General features: G+C 45.5%; 2 protein-coding genes and 1 long non-coding RNA gene across 5 annotated transcripts in view; 2 read left to right on the top strand and 1 right to left on the bottom strand.

Annotated features, from left to right (window-relative positions):
• Positions 1–506: 506 nt before the first annotated feature.
• si:ch211-246m6.5 (von Willebrand factor D and EGF domain-containing protein) overlaps positions 507–15609 on the bottom strand; it is a 26643-nt gene continuing 11540 nt past the window's right edge. Inside the window, exons 13-34 of one of the 3 annotated variants that reach the window (XM_034609302.1) lie at positions 14669–15570; positions 14423–14559; positions 14169–14330; positions 13981–14085; positions 12516–12630; positions 11018–11289; positions 10470–10689; positions 10249–10386; positions 7369–7806; positions 6965–7135; positions 5817–6205; positions 5195–5696; positions 4934–5029; positions 4726–4821; positions 4395–4490; positions 4173–4268; positions 3909–4004; positions 3689–3784; positions 3320–3415; positions 1399–1494; positions 1101–1198; positions 507–800 (exon numbers count right to left, since the gene is read on the bottom strand). In XM_034609302.1, coding sequence (XP_034465193.1) covers positions 780–800; positions 1101–1198; positions 1399–1494; positions 3320–3415; positions 3689–3784; positions 3909–4004; positions 4173–4268; positions 4395–4490; positions 4726–4821; positions 4934–5029; positions 5195–5696; positions 5817–6205; positions 6965–7135; positions 7369–7806; positions 10249–10386; positions 10470–10689; positions 11018–11289; positions 12516–12630; positions 13981–14085; positions 14169–14330; positions 14423–14559; positions 14669–15570 — 4438 coding nt within the window. In that variant the 3' untranslated portion in view covers positions 507–779. The remainder of the gene's footprint in view (positions 801–1100; positions 1199–1398; positions 1495–3319; positions 3416–3688; positions 3785–3908; positions 4005–4172; positions 4269–4394; positions 4491–4725; positions 4822–4933; positions 5030–5194; positions 5697–5816; positions 6206–6964; positions 7136–7368; positions 7807–10248; positions 10387–10469; positions 10690–11017; positions 11290–12515; positions 12631–13980; positions 14086–14168; positions 14331–14422; positions 14560–14668; positions 15571–15609) is intronic. The other 2 variants (XM_034609309.1, XM_034609319.1) reach the window with 2 other exon arrangements.
• On the top strand, positions 2212–11157 carry LOC117775854. Its single transcript, XR_004616347.1, has 4 exons — positions 2212–2227; positions 2295–2682; positions 10485–10718; positions 11026–11157. It is a non-coding gene; the product is annotated as an uncharacterized LOC117775854 (long non-coding RNA).
• Positions 12971–15609, top strand: part of kynu (kynureninase) — a 25227-nt gene continuing 22588 nt past the window's right edge. The window contains exon 1 of the mRNA XM_034609373.1: positions 12971–12975. The gene's annotated coding sequence lies outside the window, so the exon portion shown is untranslated. The remainder of the gene's footprint in view (positions 12976–15609) is intronic.

Raw genomic sequence — 15609 nt, 5'->3', positions numbered from 1 at the left:
CTCCCTATTCTGTATTGAGAATTTATTGATTACCCATTGCAGGAAGCTATACCCTCAATATCTTCAAAGACATTTCCAGAAATCGATCCCATATCCGGATCTTTATTTGTTTTCTTACAAAACAACCGATAAACACTGCTTTAGTAAGAAATAACACCGATTATACAGAGATTAGGATATATACAACAAGAAATATGCGACAGTATAAAACAACCAAATAAATAAATACTCATACAGAGGTTTGGAGAGTAGAACATGAACCTGATGGAATTCACAGTAAACAAATCAAGTTTCCAAGATGATAAGGATCTCCACTGCAGGCGATTATGGATGAATAAAATATCAGCTGATCAATCCAGGATGATGACAAATACCTTTTTCTCACTGGCCTGTTTCAGGACTTAGACTGGAAGCAGACACTGTTTTGTGAAGGTTACAGGATTTACCACTTATCACTATGTTTGTCTTTAGCTGGAGATGCAGAAGAATAAAGTCTGGTTTTTGGATTTGTGTTATTTTGGGTGCTCGTGCAAGATGTAAAAACCTTGTTTCCCCTGCGTCCAGTTTAAGAGCTAAGCCAGAAAAGTGAGACTCTGCTTGGTTTGCACTGTATTCGGGTGATTGCCTGGAGTTTGAACTTTGCAAAGTAATCCAGCGAGGACAATTTAGACACTCTGAGGTTTTTTCTTTTGACGACGCATTGTGCTGACGGCTCCGGATCACCTACTGGGTGCTAATCGGATTCCAGCCATTCGGTCTTTGCAGCCTGAAAGTGGATCTCAACCGTGGGCAATCGGGAGCTGGAAAAAAAAAAAAAACGATCGATATTTTTTTATACAAAGATATTTGTCAGTTTGTTTGCACAGATAAAATGGTGGTTGCGTTCTTCCAGCACAGCTTTCTTCGCTGGCCCTCATCATCTGTGACGGAATTGGATGCATTTTCACATGTTTTCATTTTCCCCTCATGTGCCGATCTTCTGACTCTCACACGTGTGAATCTCAGACCAGCTGGGAAAAATACCGCAGTCAAAATATTCCCCTTTCTAAAAAACAACTTTGTAGGTGTAGTTAAAAACAAGCTCAGGTTTTTCTTCTTACCCTCCTGGAGCAGAGAGAGCCAGAGTATCCGCTGCGGCAGGCGCAGACGTTTGGTTGCACACATCGACTCCCGTACAGACACTTCTGTTGACACTGAGCTGAGAAATCACAAGATAAAAACGTAAGTCAGGACGGGAACACAGTGAACCTGCACATCTCTTGGTCTCTGGACGACACAAGAGCAACAACACTTGGTTCAAAGCCTCCATTTGTAGTACCGACCATCTTAATTTACGGTATGACCAATTTCAGATGTTTGTGCGTACAGAGTATCTGAGCATTCTGTTGTCATACTCACGGATCTGGCACAGCATGCCTTGCCAACCGGGGGTGCAGTGGCATGTGTTGGAACCCACACACTCTCCTCCGTTCAAACACTTCTGCAGACAGCTGGCTGGGAGGCGACACAAGAGTTAACCTTAGAGCTGTGCGGATGCTTGAGGACGTGAAGACAGGATTTGACCACTCTGACACTTAATTTCACCGTCTGAATTGACTTGACTTGAACATAACTCCGCTGAGGCCCAACGTTCCCCTTAAATTCAGCCGCACCAACTTGCACACTCATAAATATCAGTCTCCTAAATGTGCCTGATATGTTTTTGTTTTTTTTATCAAGATCCATGAATTATTTCCTAGAAAATCTGTGAAAATGTAAAAAATCCTGGATCCACCCCCAAATTTACTGTTGTTTAGCAGGATTATGCAAAAAGTACAAAAACTAACTTGAGGAAAGAACCCATTTTATTTTGGTGCAGATCCAGATCAGCAGTTCTTCTCACGTTTTCTTAAACAAAGCCATTTTTCAACATTTTTTGTTTATTTCTCAGAGAGAAATTCATGGATTTTGATGGAAAGATTGTTTGCAATTTGGGGGGGCAGATCCAAATGAAAATGTGAATCATGTGGATTTATAATGTGGTTTCATAAGGGGAATGTTAGGCCTTGGCAGAGGTATGTGAATTGTCCTTCTGGTTGTAAATGTATATATCTGAACCACTAGATCCATCACGTGGCCTTCAGCAAAGCTTTAATCCCTCACCTCCTCTATTTTCTTAATTAACATCCTCAAATTCTGTGTTATTATCAGCACACTTGCTCGGGTTTGGGCTTTATTTGTGTTGGAGGTTGTGTCCGTCTCAACTATGAGGCCGCAGGATGAAAAGAAAAGCAACAGCAGCAACGATGGAGGAGGACAAAAAGGAAAAATATGTCAGTCAAACCAAATGTGGGTGTGGCCACTCGTGACTGTGAACAGGCCATCCTGATGAGTGACAGGTGTGATCTGAGGAACAAGGAAGTGGAGACTAACAACAAACCTCCTTCAAACCAAAAGCTGCAGATTTGAGCTTTGACGGATCATCTGTGGTCAACTCTCTTTCCCCCTCCTGATATTTACATGTGTGTCTTTTCAGCCTCAGTAGAACATCACAGGGTCAGCCCCATAAAAGGCTGCAGACGTGAGAACTGATGGCTCCCACATGTGCAGCTCCTTTGTGGAAGCATCTGTCAGCCGAGCCTGGAGGGTTCAGACGCTCACAGGACTGGAGAGTGTCACCTTACCTGCCTCTGCCTCACTTTGGTGAGTGTGACTGTGACGTGATAAAAAGGTTTGATGGTCAAAATCCAGAATCCTGATCAATTTCTGATATGGAATCCATTCAGAGATGTGGTCTATATTTTTAAGTCTTCTGGATTAAAAGACAAATGATTTGTGCATTCTTAAATGTCAGGATTTGTTGCTTGTCTCTGGTTTTACTTCCATCAGGGAGGTGATGTTTTCATATTCTTCTGTCAACAGGATTACGACAAGAAAAAACCCTTTCTGAGTCGATTCGATTAAGGGGGGGGGGGGGGTGCATCCAGGAATTTATTTTTCATTTTCTTTAACATTGCGAGATAGGGAGTTTTCTGCATTTTTGTTAATTTCTCAAGAAACAATTCAGAGAAAGAAAATCAGGCATGAGTAGATTGCTAATATCTATGTACAAGGGAAATTTGGTGCAGATCCAGATTATGATCCGGATTGTATATGATCTCAATTCATGTATATGCAACATGGTGATAAATGATTCCCTGGGAAATTGGTGAGAAATTGGTGAGAATGTCTGTACTCGGAGGAGAAGTCCGAAGTTCTCACTGTGTCGTTCAGCAGATTGGCCTGGAGTTTGATATCATTGTCAATAATTTTTACACAATTCTCGTATCGCTGCACTTACGTTTATCGCATCTCTTCCCTCGCCAACCGGACGGGCAATCGCAAAAATCTGGACCCACACACCTGCCGCCGTTCATACACATGGGCTCACACACACCTGCAGAGGGAGAAAGAGAGAAAGAATCAAAAGCCTGAACAGAAGAGTTGAAGATCATATCAAGCAAAGGAGCAGTTTTTGGTCTCATCTAATGGAAGTAACTAAAGGAGGAAGAGTAGGATGAGAAAGGACATTGCAAGGTCACAGCGACAGGAGGAGGAAGATGGATGTTCAGAGACAGGTAAAAGATATTAAGAGAGGGAGAGGAAGAATCAAAGGAGCTATGGGAAGTAGTGCCAGAGCAAAAAGAGGAGAGGGAGGATGAGGTCGTACTTTTCTCGCAGCGCCTCCCGGTGTATCCCTGCAGACAGGAGCACACGCTGTTCCTCATGCACATGCCACCATTTTTACAAGGAGGACTGCAAACGGCTGGGGGAAGAAAAGGAAAACAAAATGTGCTAAAATACAAAAAAGAACGTAAATTCGACAAATCAAAGCTTGTATTGACGTTAAAAGTGACAATTTGATTGGCCGACCGAAGTTGCAGACTCACCGTTCTGACACTGTGCTCCGTAGAAACCATGAGGACACTCGCAGATGTTGGGCCGAACGCACAAACCTCCGTTCAGGCAAACCGGAGAGCAGAGAGCTAGAGGAGAGAGAGAGAGAGAATCAGCACTTAGAGGTTGGTACACACACACACACACACACACACACACACACACACACACACACACACACACACACACACACACACACACACACACACACACACACACACACAAAGAAAAGATACACAAAGAGAAGACACACTCACCAGTTTCACAGGATGGTCCAGTCCAGCCTGGCAGACACTTACACTCATCTGGAGACGCACACTGACCTCCATTGTGACAGTGGCGGCTACACACCACTATAATAAACAGAAAAATAATAATTTCCTCGTTTCTCAAGCATAAAACTTAATAAATACATATTTAGCCACTACAACTCCCACAAGCCTTTGCAAACATCATCTTTCTTAAGGTTGTAAACTCACTGGTTTCACATCGAGGTCCAACAAACCCATAGGGACAAGAGCAAGTCTGCAGACCCACACAGGTGCCTCCGTGTTCACAGGGTAACCTGCACAGAGCTGCACAGATGGACCTCTGTTAGTTTTATCCTTTATAACAGTTCAGTTCTAAGCCTAGTGATAATTATCGATTATATATATATATATTATATTAATGCAGTTGTCTACCATGCTAACACGTTTAGGAAATAACTGCTTTCCAAAGTGTATTTATAATGTAGATGTAGATGTGTTTATGGATATTTTTTAGTGACATGAAATCAGAGTAACTAGGAGACTGGAAAATGACACTTACCTTCCTGGCAAGTTTCTCCATGAAACCCTCTCAGACATTGACAAACACCCGGAGCAATGCAGACGCCCCCGTTCGTACACTCTGGATCACAGATTGCTAAGAATACACGGGAAAACCCCAAATTTAATATCGTTGCATAAAGAGTTATACATGCAAATGGTTGAAATAATAATAAATACACTACAATAAAAGCCATTTATCTGTTTACCTGTCTGACAGTCAGATCCAGTGAAGCCTGGTTTGCAGCGGCACGTATTTGGCGCGGCACACACCATGTTCCTACCACACGTATGCCTGCAAACAGCTTAAAACACACACAGGGGGCGCCGTGGAGAGGTTATGCTTGTGTATGTCTTTTTTAAAAGATCTTTTAAAGTAATATTTTGAGCGTAATATCAAAATTCCAGATTGATATTGGTGCTGATACTGATTTGCATTGAGACGATAGGGTGTAATTTGGGCATTGTACCTCGACAGACTCGTCCATCACCGGTGTATCCCACCGGACACCTCCCACAGCTGAAGCCACCATCCACGGCTGGTTCACACTGGACACCAGGAAAGCATGGCATACTGGCGCATGTCGTCACGTGGTTGTGAGTTGTTTGTCCGCTCCGAACACCTGGCTGTACCGAGGTTGCTCTCTGTAACGGGGAGCCCATCTTGCCCGGTGTTGGGAAGGTCAATGCCGGGACCATCTGGGGGGTCTCTGGGCCCTCAAGTCCAGACTCCGCCTCGTCCCCGTCGGCAGAGAACTCGGTCTCAGACAGGGAGTAGGACAGAGCGGTGAGGGCCGCTGTCAGTGGGAGCGCGGGTCTCGGACGGGTCCAGGGTTTGGCATGGGTTGATACCATGTGGTTGAGCTGAGGCCTAGTTGCCTGTTTTGACTGCGTCACTTCCCGAGTGGAGAGGTGTGGAGCGGGAGGCGTTACCCTAAAAGGTGTGACACCAGTCAGTGCTGCTGCAACCTGCAGAGAGACGATTCAAAGACAGATGAAAGAAGACAGGAAGGTTATGGGATGCTCATGTCCTCACGCACATCTTCTTTTATGAATGACGGTGGCTGTGAGGTGTAGAAAAGTTGGACTCACCTGGGAGACAGTCACACGAGGAACCACAACCTCTCTTAAGGCAGCGAAGCGAGTTGTCGCGTATGTCTTGGCCTCTGATCTGGGGTTGGCACTTTGGCGGGTGTTGTGAGTGTTTGCCGTGACATGGAGGGCGCTCGCTGATGTTTTTGTCACATCTCTGGAAGCAGTGACTGCCTCTCTCCTCCCAGTGCCACCCCCCCTCCCGGACGCGGGAACCTGGCGCGGCGTATTATCTTGGTTCTGCCTTGTGACGCTCAAGGAGGACAGGTGTTTGATGCTGTGTCTGGAGGGCAGGTTGGGCAGGTGGAGCTGCGAGACTTTGCTGATGCTTCCATGCGAGGATCGGCTGGTCTTGCCGGCTGCCTGCTGCTGAGGGAGGTGATTGGATGCTGAGGAAAGACAAATGGCCTTAGAGCAGCTATTGTCTAGGAGAGCCAGGGTTTATGATTTTTACCGCAGCAAGCCACCAGGGGGCAATTAAGACACTTTGGCTTCACTTTTCACGCAATCTTTTCTGTTACGGGCACATTTTGACAAGCACTGATTTCAGTACTTGAGTAGAACTCTTCAAAACGGAGGGATTTACGCGATTCGTGTCTTGAGTCTCATCTGCACAAACACCTTTGTTCTGCTTTGCCACTTTCCAGACAGACACAGTGAAGGGATTTAAGTCGGAGCGACATCGTCTCTTCTGAGCTGTTACTTAACTCCCCTTGTGAGAAAGAAAACACTAAGCGGTCTTCTTTTGAAGCCCTGCGGCCGGATGCAGATTCAAAAAGTACCAGCGGTGGTTAATACAACCAGGCAGGCTCTAACCACTCATGCTGATTTATGTGCTGCTATAACATTCTTTCTAACCAAAAGAAACACACACAAAGGAAAGCGACACCAATGAAAAACCAAAACATAAAATATAAATAAATGATATGATCTGGCCCCAAATGTGATGCAGATATTTACTGCCTGATTTATTTGTTGTGTCTTCAGGTCCAAAACAAATGCAGGAAGGATAAGAAATGGTTTCAATTCCAAAATTATGCATATGTCACACAGAATTTGTGAAGCTTGCTTTGAGAGGGTAAAATTGTTGAGAGGCAACAAATTAGGTATTAGAACCAAAATCAAATGTTGCGAAAAGAATCCCGTACCTGCCCTGGCGTTCTTCATGCAGACGCGTCCGTTGCCGTAAAGGCCGGGCGGGCAGCGGCCACAGACGTAGCCGACATGCGGCGGCCTGCGGTTGATACACTGAACCCCGGGGAAGCAGGGCCTGCTGGCACATGTCGCCGACACGTTGACAGGCGGCAACGGAGCTGATCCTGGGGGAGAGAAATTGTGGTCAGTGCTCTACATGAGCCGGATCTTTATCATAGTTTATCAGATTGTTAAGGGTTTTATTATTGCAATTCTCCCAGGAAATTTGTGTTTTCCTATTACAGGAGGATAAATGAGCGGTAAATACTCGTTTGCATGTTCCTAAAACGCCTCTGACCACCCTCCATAGTTACAGTTGTTTTGAATTATGAAAAATCAAGTGTGACGTTGGGCTTACCTGGAGCTGATCTACCATTTCCTGTTGGTTGGGCTGCAGCGGCTGTCTTGACTATTGTGTTGCTGATTTTGGGCTGATCAGCCTCGACTTGGTCCGGTGTAATTCCTGAGATGTTCTTTATGGTATCTGTGTTTGTCCTGGGAAGCTGGAAGTCAAGTCCTTGGTTTCTTTTCAAAGCATCAGTCGTTGTTTGGGAGACGCTTGATGTTATCGCTGTGATGCTCTTGTTGGCTGCCGCCTTAGTGAGGCTTGGATCCAGGCTAATTCCTGGAGTCTCTCTCCAGGGGGTCTTGGCCTGTGATCGACCAAGGTCAATTCCTGGAATCGTCTTCCGGAAAGTGTCTGTCTTTTTGGGGAGTTGCAGCGGAACATCTGGCTTGTTGTAGACAGTCGTCTGAGGAGCAGATGTGGGAGTGATGGTGGCCGGCCTGGCGACTGCTGTATTAAGGGAAACACATATTTTTGATTGTCATGTTGTGCCTCTATCAGATGCTCTTATCTGACATGGCAGCGGGTCAAACAAACTTGACTCGGATTTTAAAAAGAAACGTTGGCTAATGATTATATAGGATAAATGAAACGGATTATGTCATGAAACATCCGAGATATCTTGTTTTGATTTATTGAATCTAAACAAAAGGTGCAGTGTGTGAGATTTAGGTCAAAGGGATCTATTGGCAGAAAATGAATATAAAATAATCCTTGTGATGATTTCACTCGTGTGTAATCATCTAAATTCTATGAATCTGCGTCTGGTCTTATTTACTCTTCACTCGTGTGGTTTTGACAGTGAAGGAAACCCTCATCCCAGCTTGTTTTACACTCGGGACATTTAAGATTCAGGATCTTCATGGTAAAAACCCTTCCAATGGCCCCTGACATGGAAAGTCTGGTCTTTTTTACACTGAATTGAAGAAGGAGGTGAAGGGATTTGAACCAAAGTACTTTGGCTCAAGTAGATCAGAGGACTGAGGAGTAAGCAATAAAACAAAGGAAAGAGGAAATCCGAGGATCCGTCCTCACGAGTCCATAAAAATGACAAACAATTTGTTACTGACAGTGATTTGTGCTGGGTGTTCTGCTGAGGGCCAACTCTTCCATTAGGAACAGTCATGTCCTGCAATGTGCACTGTCATTTTGATTGTTGCCCTGCTTAGATGCCAGGTTTGAAATCGTTTGATTTCTCAAAAGGTCTCAGTCTTCGGAAAGCTCGTGTTTGTATTTATAACAAGCTTTAAGTGCCGGGTTTCTTCGGATGTTTTTGTTGACTAACCATCACGTAGTTTTTTTTACTTTTTAGCAGCATTGCAGCTCCAACGACATCCGACCACAAACGTTATTCTCCATGTCAAACTGTCACCACAGCTGGTAACGAACCTGACCCTCTCAAATAACTGTGATAATCGCAGACTTTATGTAAAGATGGACGAAGCGTCTCCACTTCCTCCCATTAACCATCAACTTACAAACAGTCTGTTCAAATGTAAATTCAACTACATTGCAAGTTAGCACTTGAATAATGAATAATTCACACTGTGATGCAGCTGCAGACAAGGACCACCTCAAGCCACAAACTTTATGAATCACAGCATAACTCATATACAGTGTGATGGGTTTACTAAGTTTAGCTGGGAGCCAAAGGGGAAGAAAAAACCCAACCTTCCTTCTCCCACAGCGGCAGGGATTCTTTTAACGTATTAACTCCAGTTATCAGTCGCTGTGATGCAAAGTGAGCACATGGAGGGAGGCAGCGGTATCAGGTGCCATCAGCCATCTGGTTTCCATTCTGCATAACCTCTGTGGGTCTTGCTGAATGTGGCTCAGGGCAGCACGGCGGCAGCGAGCAATCATATTTCGGGAGTTTAGCTGAGGCTCGTATCCAGAATGGATCTTATCTCTGATTTGCAACAACAGTGTTTTTCGGGGGGGGGGGGGGGGTGCATGTAAATAATCAGAAATAAATTTGGGACTGACATTATGGCCGTTGAAATGAATAAATACAGAAATTCTATTTTTACTATGTGAGATCAGAATGTGGGAACAAAGTAGACCAGGATCTGATAAGCTCTTGTTATGACTGCTAATGGGATCCAGGTTTATCCAAGTTACTTTATCATTATACTAAAGAAAGAACAACAACCTGGAGACAGAGTAAAGTTCTTTCAATGTGACTTCATCAATAGCTCTAAATAATAATTAAAGAGCACATACCTCTGCCAAGGCTAATGCCCTATCTCACCATGTTAAAGCAGCGTTTCCATTAATTATTAAAACTGTTTATTGGCATGTGCACCAAAACGTATTTTTTATTTTCTGACAATACCGCATTCTTCCAAGTGTTGTGGTAATCCACCCAGTATAGTTTTGTGTAATCCTGCTCACTAACAGACAAGCCAACAAAACAAAACTATAACATCCTTGGCGGAGGTTAATAACGTCCACTGATAACTGAACATCAACTTGTATCTGGAGTTAAGTCGCTCATTTACTTTTTCAATAAAGCAGTTTTCAGACAGAAGACGGTGAAATGATTTGATCCGAGTGGCATTTCTGTCAGTGTAAGTTTCTTTTTTTTATCTTAAAGATGAGGAAAGTGAAATGTTCTCATTTTATTCTCGTGACGACACGATCAGACTTTGTTTTATGCTCTTTTTCCATCAGATCTTACGACTGGACTCCAGATTTAGCGAACCTGCAACTGAACGACTCGTAAATTAAAGACTCTCCATATGGTCACATATGGTAAGTGAGCCGGTTGGTTTTCTCAGTGCCTTGCTCATTGACGTACTGTATCTGCTGATGTGAAACGTGTGAGCACCATATTCAGTGGAGCAGCTGTCTTGGCACAACACACCTTACAAAAATGCCCACATCACTTACCCACACATTTCGTCCCATTTCCCAGCATGCCTTTAGGGCAGGGACCACAGCTGTAGGAGCCAAAGCTGTTGAGGCACTGGACTCGAGGGAAACAGGGATTTCTTTCACACTCATTGATATCTTCCAGACACGTGATACCTGCCAAACAAACGGGGAAGCTGTAACTGGGATGCCAACATGAATTTCGGGCACAGATCCATTTCAGTTTCGTCAACTCTCACCTCTCCACCCTGCAGGACACTCGCATCTGTACCCACCGACGGTGTTGACGCACTTTCCGGCCGTGCACGGCGCCGACAGACATTCGTCCATGTCCTCGTCGCAGAGGTCACCCTGCTTACCCTCGGGACACACGCACAGGTGTCTCCCACTGCCGGCGGGGAAGTTGACGTCGGTCACGCACGTGCCGTCATTCTGACATCCGCACGGCACCACGTCAATCTGGATGAGGGATAGAAAAGGAGACTGAGGTTTTCTTCAATGCTGCATTTTAATATTCAACAATAACTGTATCCTCTGCTCGAGACAGGCTCCCACTCATCCAGCAGAACTGAGAGTATTAATGTCCTTTAAAGTTAAAACCACATTTCCCATAATTCCTGTTGCTTCCTGCATCATTCCAACTGATTTTTCATAAAGTTAAAATGTCACTCACTTAATTTCCAACCATACATTCTAATTTACAATAATTCTACCAGATATTAAACCTTCTTCCCTCCTTCTTTCCCCTTAGTTTCATCTGTCTCCCTTTCTCTTCCTCCAACTCTACCTCCACAGTGAAGGTACTCTGGGCGTTGCACTCGTCAGACAGCGTGAAGCGGAACGGGCGCCTCGACTGACGCCCCCTCTCCTCTGGAAGCAGCGGGACCCTCCAGATAAGGAGGCCTGCTGGGGAGAGAACGGCCCCCGTCGGGCCCTCCTCCAGTTGGAAGAGGAGCGCCGAGCCCTCGGGGTCAGAGGCCGCAAACTGGAAGACGAAGTTCTCCCCGGCAAATGTCCGCAGGTCACTTTGAGGTCGGTGGAAGGCCGGTGGCTCGTTGACTGCCAGGCGGGAAAAGGTGAAGAAGCTTTAGCGGAAATACATTTATTATGCAATCCATACAAACCTCCACTCAAAAACAGAAGCTCTCTGTATTGTTACATCTCCACCTACACATGTTTGTGTTTTGATGTCAGGATTTGCTTCCTGTCCTGAAATAAACTCTTCAAACACCGAGTCTCTGCTCGGCAAAAACATCCGTCCAGGCTGTTCCTGGAGGAATCGTCGTAAACACTCATTCTCTCCCCGGCAGGAGAAGTTTCCAGCGTTTCTTTCCAGCTGCTCCTCTCAACGGCCGTTTCAGCAAGATCATGTAGCACCCCCCCACCCCCCACCCACTACTCAGATCATGCTTTTTGAAGATTCCTCTTCCATCCAGCAAAAATGCACCAGAATACACCAGAGGAAGAAACTGGAAAAAAGCATCATATGTCTCCTTTAAGGCTGAACTTGATGTGAACTGTTTCATTATTTTGCAGCTGATTGGTGCTTTGTTTGGGGGTAAGGAAGGACGATAGTCAGCCTGCGTCGCTGTGAAAATCAACCATGTGATTCCCCCCCCTTGTCTCCCCTCCCCTCTCCCCTCAGAGTGGTTAAGCGACAGGCCACGGCATGCTGGGAAACCTAAACCTCCGCTGCTTTGATCTGCTAATGGAGACAAACAGGACCGCAGTTGGATGGCTGCCACGGTGACACTGCACCAACACAGTAAGAGAAAGGCTGCTTCCCCCTGTTGTTGGTCGTCATTAGCCGGCGACAGGGAAACACACACAATCTCTTTCGCTCACATAAAATAGTGAGAGCACTGGTTCACTGCTTCACTACTTCCATACCTATCTTTTATACCTAGGGTCCTAAATATTACTACCTACTAAATTTGTGGAGGGGTGGGACATTTGTATGCTATCAATTATCAATATAATAATAATAATCTAATCAAATATCAATAATTTGAATTTTAGACCTTAAAAAGTATTACATACTAGGTTTTAAATATTTCTAGGTAGGTCTTAATTATGTTAACATTCATTTAATGCTACTTCTGATGCATTTTGGCAGCATGCATTGTTTGTGTTGCAGTTCTTTTTCAACGATGCAGTTATTAACACGCTGCAATGAAACTACAAACAAGACTAATGTGGTGCCGATAACCGATCGTCTAGAAACACTTCATGCTTCACTTCAAGGTTCTTCATGCGAGGAGACAAACATGCTAACGTGCCGGTACCTTGGTTCACAGACCAGGTGAACTTGGAGGTGCCCGGGTCACACAGGAGGCAAGGGCTGCTGGGATTGGAGCCTCCCTCTGCAAAACACATCCCATCGATGTTACACGTTCGCTCCTGGCCAACGGAAACAGAGCGAGACAGAAACGAGGTTTGTTTGCGTACTCATATTTACAATGCTGTTTGGAACGGTTGACATGTTTAACAGCAGGAACTACAGCATTATAAAACACATTTTTTCCAAGCTGTGTGTTTTCCCTGTGGGGGGGGGGGGGGGGGTTCTCTGCCAGGTAAGAAACAGGAAATCATCTGCTGCATCTCCTCTTAAGTAAATTCAATTTCCTCCAGGTTTGGCAAACACATGCAAATGTCTGTGTGGCTGCAGCTGTGTGTGTTCACTGTTCCTGGTTGTTGGTGAGATGACATGTTTTTCTGTCTGCTCTCCCATAAAAAGCCGTTCCAGTAACAACAGGACCCCCCCCCCCCCCTGTATCTTTTTGTTTGACGAATGTAAAGTTCTTAATCAGCTGCTGCGTGTTACGAGGATGGGAAATCCCTCTGTCTCTGGTTTAGTCATTCGAGTCGTGCACCCCTAACAGAGCATATAAAACACTTCACCACGCTTTCCCACTAAACACCCACTGTCTCTGTTTATATTCAAATAAACAAACATTGGAGAGTCCAAGTTTTCACGTGAATTATGGCTGAACTAACAAGAAGAAAGCAAAGAAGTCAGGGAGGTGAAAAGTCGCCTGTAGTGTATTTCCTGTTTCTCTTAACCATGCAGAGGATTTTCTTCCTCGAGTTGACCAAGTATCTTTAGTGGAATAAATGTAAAAAATGACAGAGTGTCTTTGTCCCTGGTAAAAGTAGTCAGAAGGTCGGACATTGTTTGTGCATCATCGTGATGACGCTATAACAAAGCTAGGACAGCCTTTCGCCCAGACTAAACGTCGTAAAATGTTCATTTATAGTGTCGGTTTGAACACTCTTTTGTGATACTGAAGTGTTGCCGCTTGGTGTTCTTGTGAAAGAAATCTCGGAGGTACATGAAATGTGTTTAAATACTTCATCAAAATACGCTCGATGTTCCAACACCTTCAGTTGATGCAAACACCAAGCAGCAGCTGCCGCATTCTTACAGAACTTTAGAATCCATTGTGTGCGCTGCATTTTTCATACGGCAGGGTTTATATAAGTGTTGCTGTAAGGCAGCACCTCTGACACACGCATCAAACCTGTTGCACATTTCTTTCAATCTGGAAACCTTAGTCAAAAACGGGGCAAAAACGTCCCTGTGGTAAAGCTGCAATCAGAGCAGACTGGGCTTTATCAACGGGGGGGCCCTTATAGAGACGGTGGTGGTATGGTTTCTTGGAACTGGCCGATGGATCGGTTTCAATTCACTGTGGAGGCGATAAACAACTTCAGTGTAGAAAAACATTTCACTTTTCATATGCAAGTTACCTTTAACTTACAGAGTCCTGAGCGCGATGCCTCGCAGACCTGGCAGACGCCATCGTAGATGGTCAGCACCTTGGCCTGGCTGTACTGGGAGCCGTCATTGGTCACCTGACAGAAATTAGATATTTTTGTGAACAGCTTCCGACAAAAGAGCCATCACCCGAGAAAAGACATTTCTACGGCAGCACTACCTTTATCTCCCAGCGTGCGTATGGCTTGTCATCCATCATGAAATCTTCCGTGTTGACGGCGGTGTTGCTCAAAGACGGGACGACACAGTCCAAAGCTTTGGAGCTGAGGAAGGTGGCTTTTGTTCTCTGTTTTTCTCCTGCGACCCAAACTCCATTCATGTACTGCGGAGGCAGAAATTCAGAAGGAATACATTTTTTTTTTTTAAATGTATTTCATCTTTAAGGTTCGCAGCCATGTATTTGACCTTCCTCACCTTCAGTCTGGTGGCATGACAGCTGAGGTCAGGAGAGTCGATGAAGCCGAGGCCAAAGACTCGGACGCTGCGACAGTCAAAGGCTCGGATGTCACATAATCCACTGTTCTCCAAATCAGTTAACTCTACTGGCTGGCCTGAGTAAATTACAAGTCATTCAAATGGGAGAATATTTGTTATTTCAGCTGATAATTTAATACGCACTGTCAGACCTAAAGATCACCAGAAAAATACTCGTATACTCACTGATGGCCAGGCTGCAGTCATAGAAGCTGTGGCTGGGGTAGCACTGGCAGCCCCATTCTGTACACTCTCCATTCCCATTGCAAAAGTTGGGGCAGCGCAGTGCCGTGACCACTTCCCCAGACGCTCCCGGTGGACCTGCCACCTCCAAAGCTCTCTGGGTCCGGTTCTCCAGCAACTTCCTCTCGCACTCATTCTCCAGGTGCGGCAGCAGTGCCTCCTCCCAGTCCAAATCATCTTTGAGCTGCAGGTCCAGGATACAGAGATCCACCGCCTCGTCCAGGCGGCGTCCCAGCAGCCCCCGACACACCGTGCCAACAGTGGAGTTGGACAAAGCCATCTGACACACCTCCAGAGCCTTGGCCGAGGTGAGGCCACTCGGGGTGGGCCACTGGGGTTGGATCTGCGGTCGGGCCTCTGCCAGGTGATCCTCAGGGAAAAAGTAAGCCAAGTTCTCCAGATCAGCCTGACTGAGGCTTTGAGCAGCAAACACAGGCTGGAATTCAAATGATGCCTGTCTCCTCTCCCTGTTAACGGAAAGCAGATGATCCTCCCTGAACGCGCTGTCTAGTTCAGCAGCACTGTCTCCGTTTTCACTGGGAAACTGAAGGTGCCTCCTCTCCAGAGGATGACTATTAAAGTCGGTCATATCCAGTATGCTCTCCTCTCTTCCTGGACTCTTGATGTATTCCACCGTCGTGTCCATGGAGGGGAAGACAGATGTGTAATCCACATTATCGTAAACTATGCAGTCGGCATGAGCGGAGGGACTGTACAGGTTCCTCATCCCTCTGCCGGCATGATGAGAAGTGCTGTACTCGTTCTGGCACTGACAGAAAGGCCTCCTGACCTCCTGTGTCGTCCCGGGAGGTGTCTTGTCAAATAAACTCTCACCTGGAGCTATCCTAACGCACAGAAAAGAAACAAAAAGCTTTGTAGAGACT

This window comes from Hippoglossus hippoglossus, chromosome 2, assembly GCF_009819705.1.
Source record: "Hippoglossus hippoglossus isolate fHipHip1 chromosome 2, fHipHip1.pri, whole genome shotgun sequence".
NCBI classification, from domain to species: Eukaryota; Metazoa; Chordata; class Actinopteri; order Pleuronectiformes; family Pleuronectidae; genus Hippoglossus; species Hippoglossus hippoglossus.
This window is presented reverse-complemented; position numbering and strand designations above follow the sequence as displayed.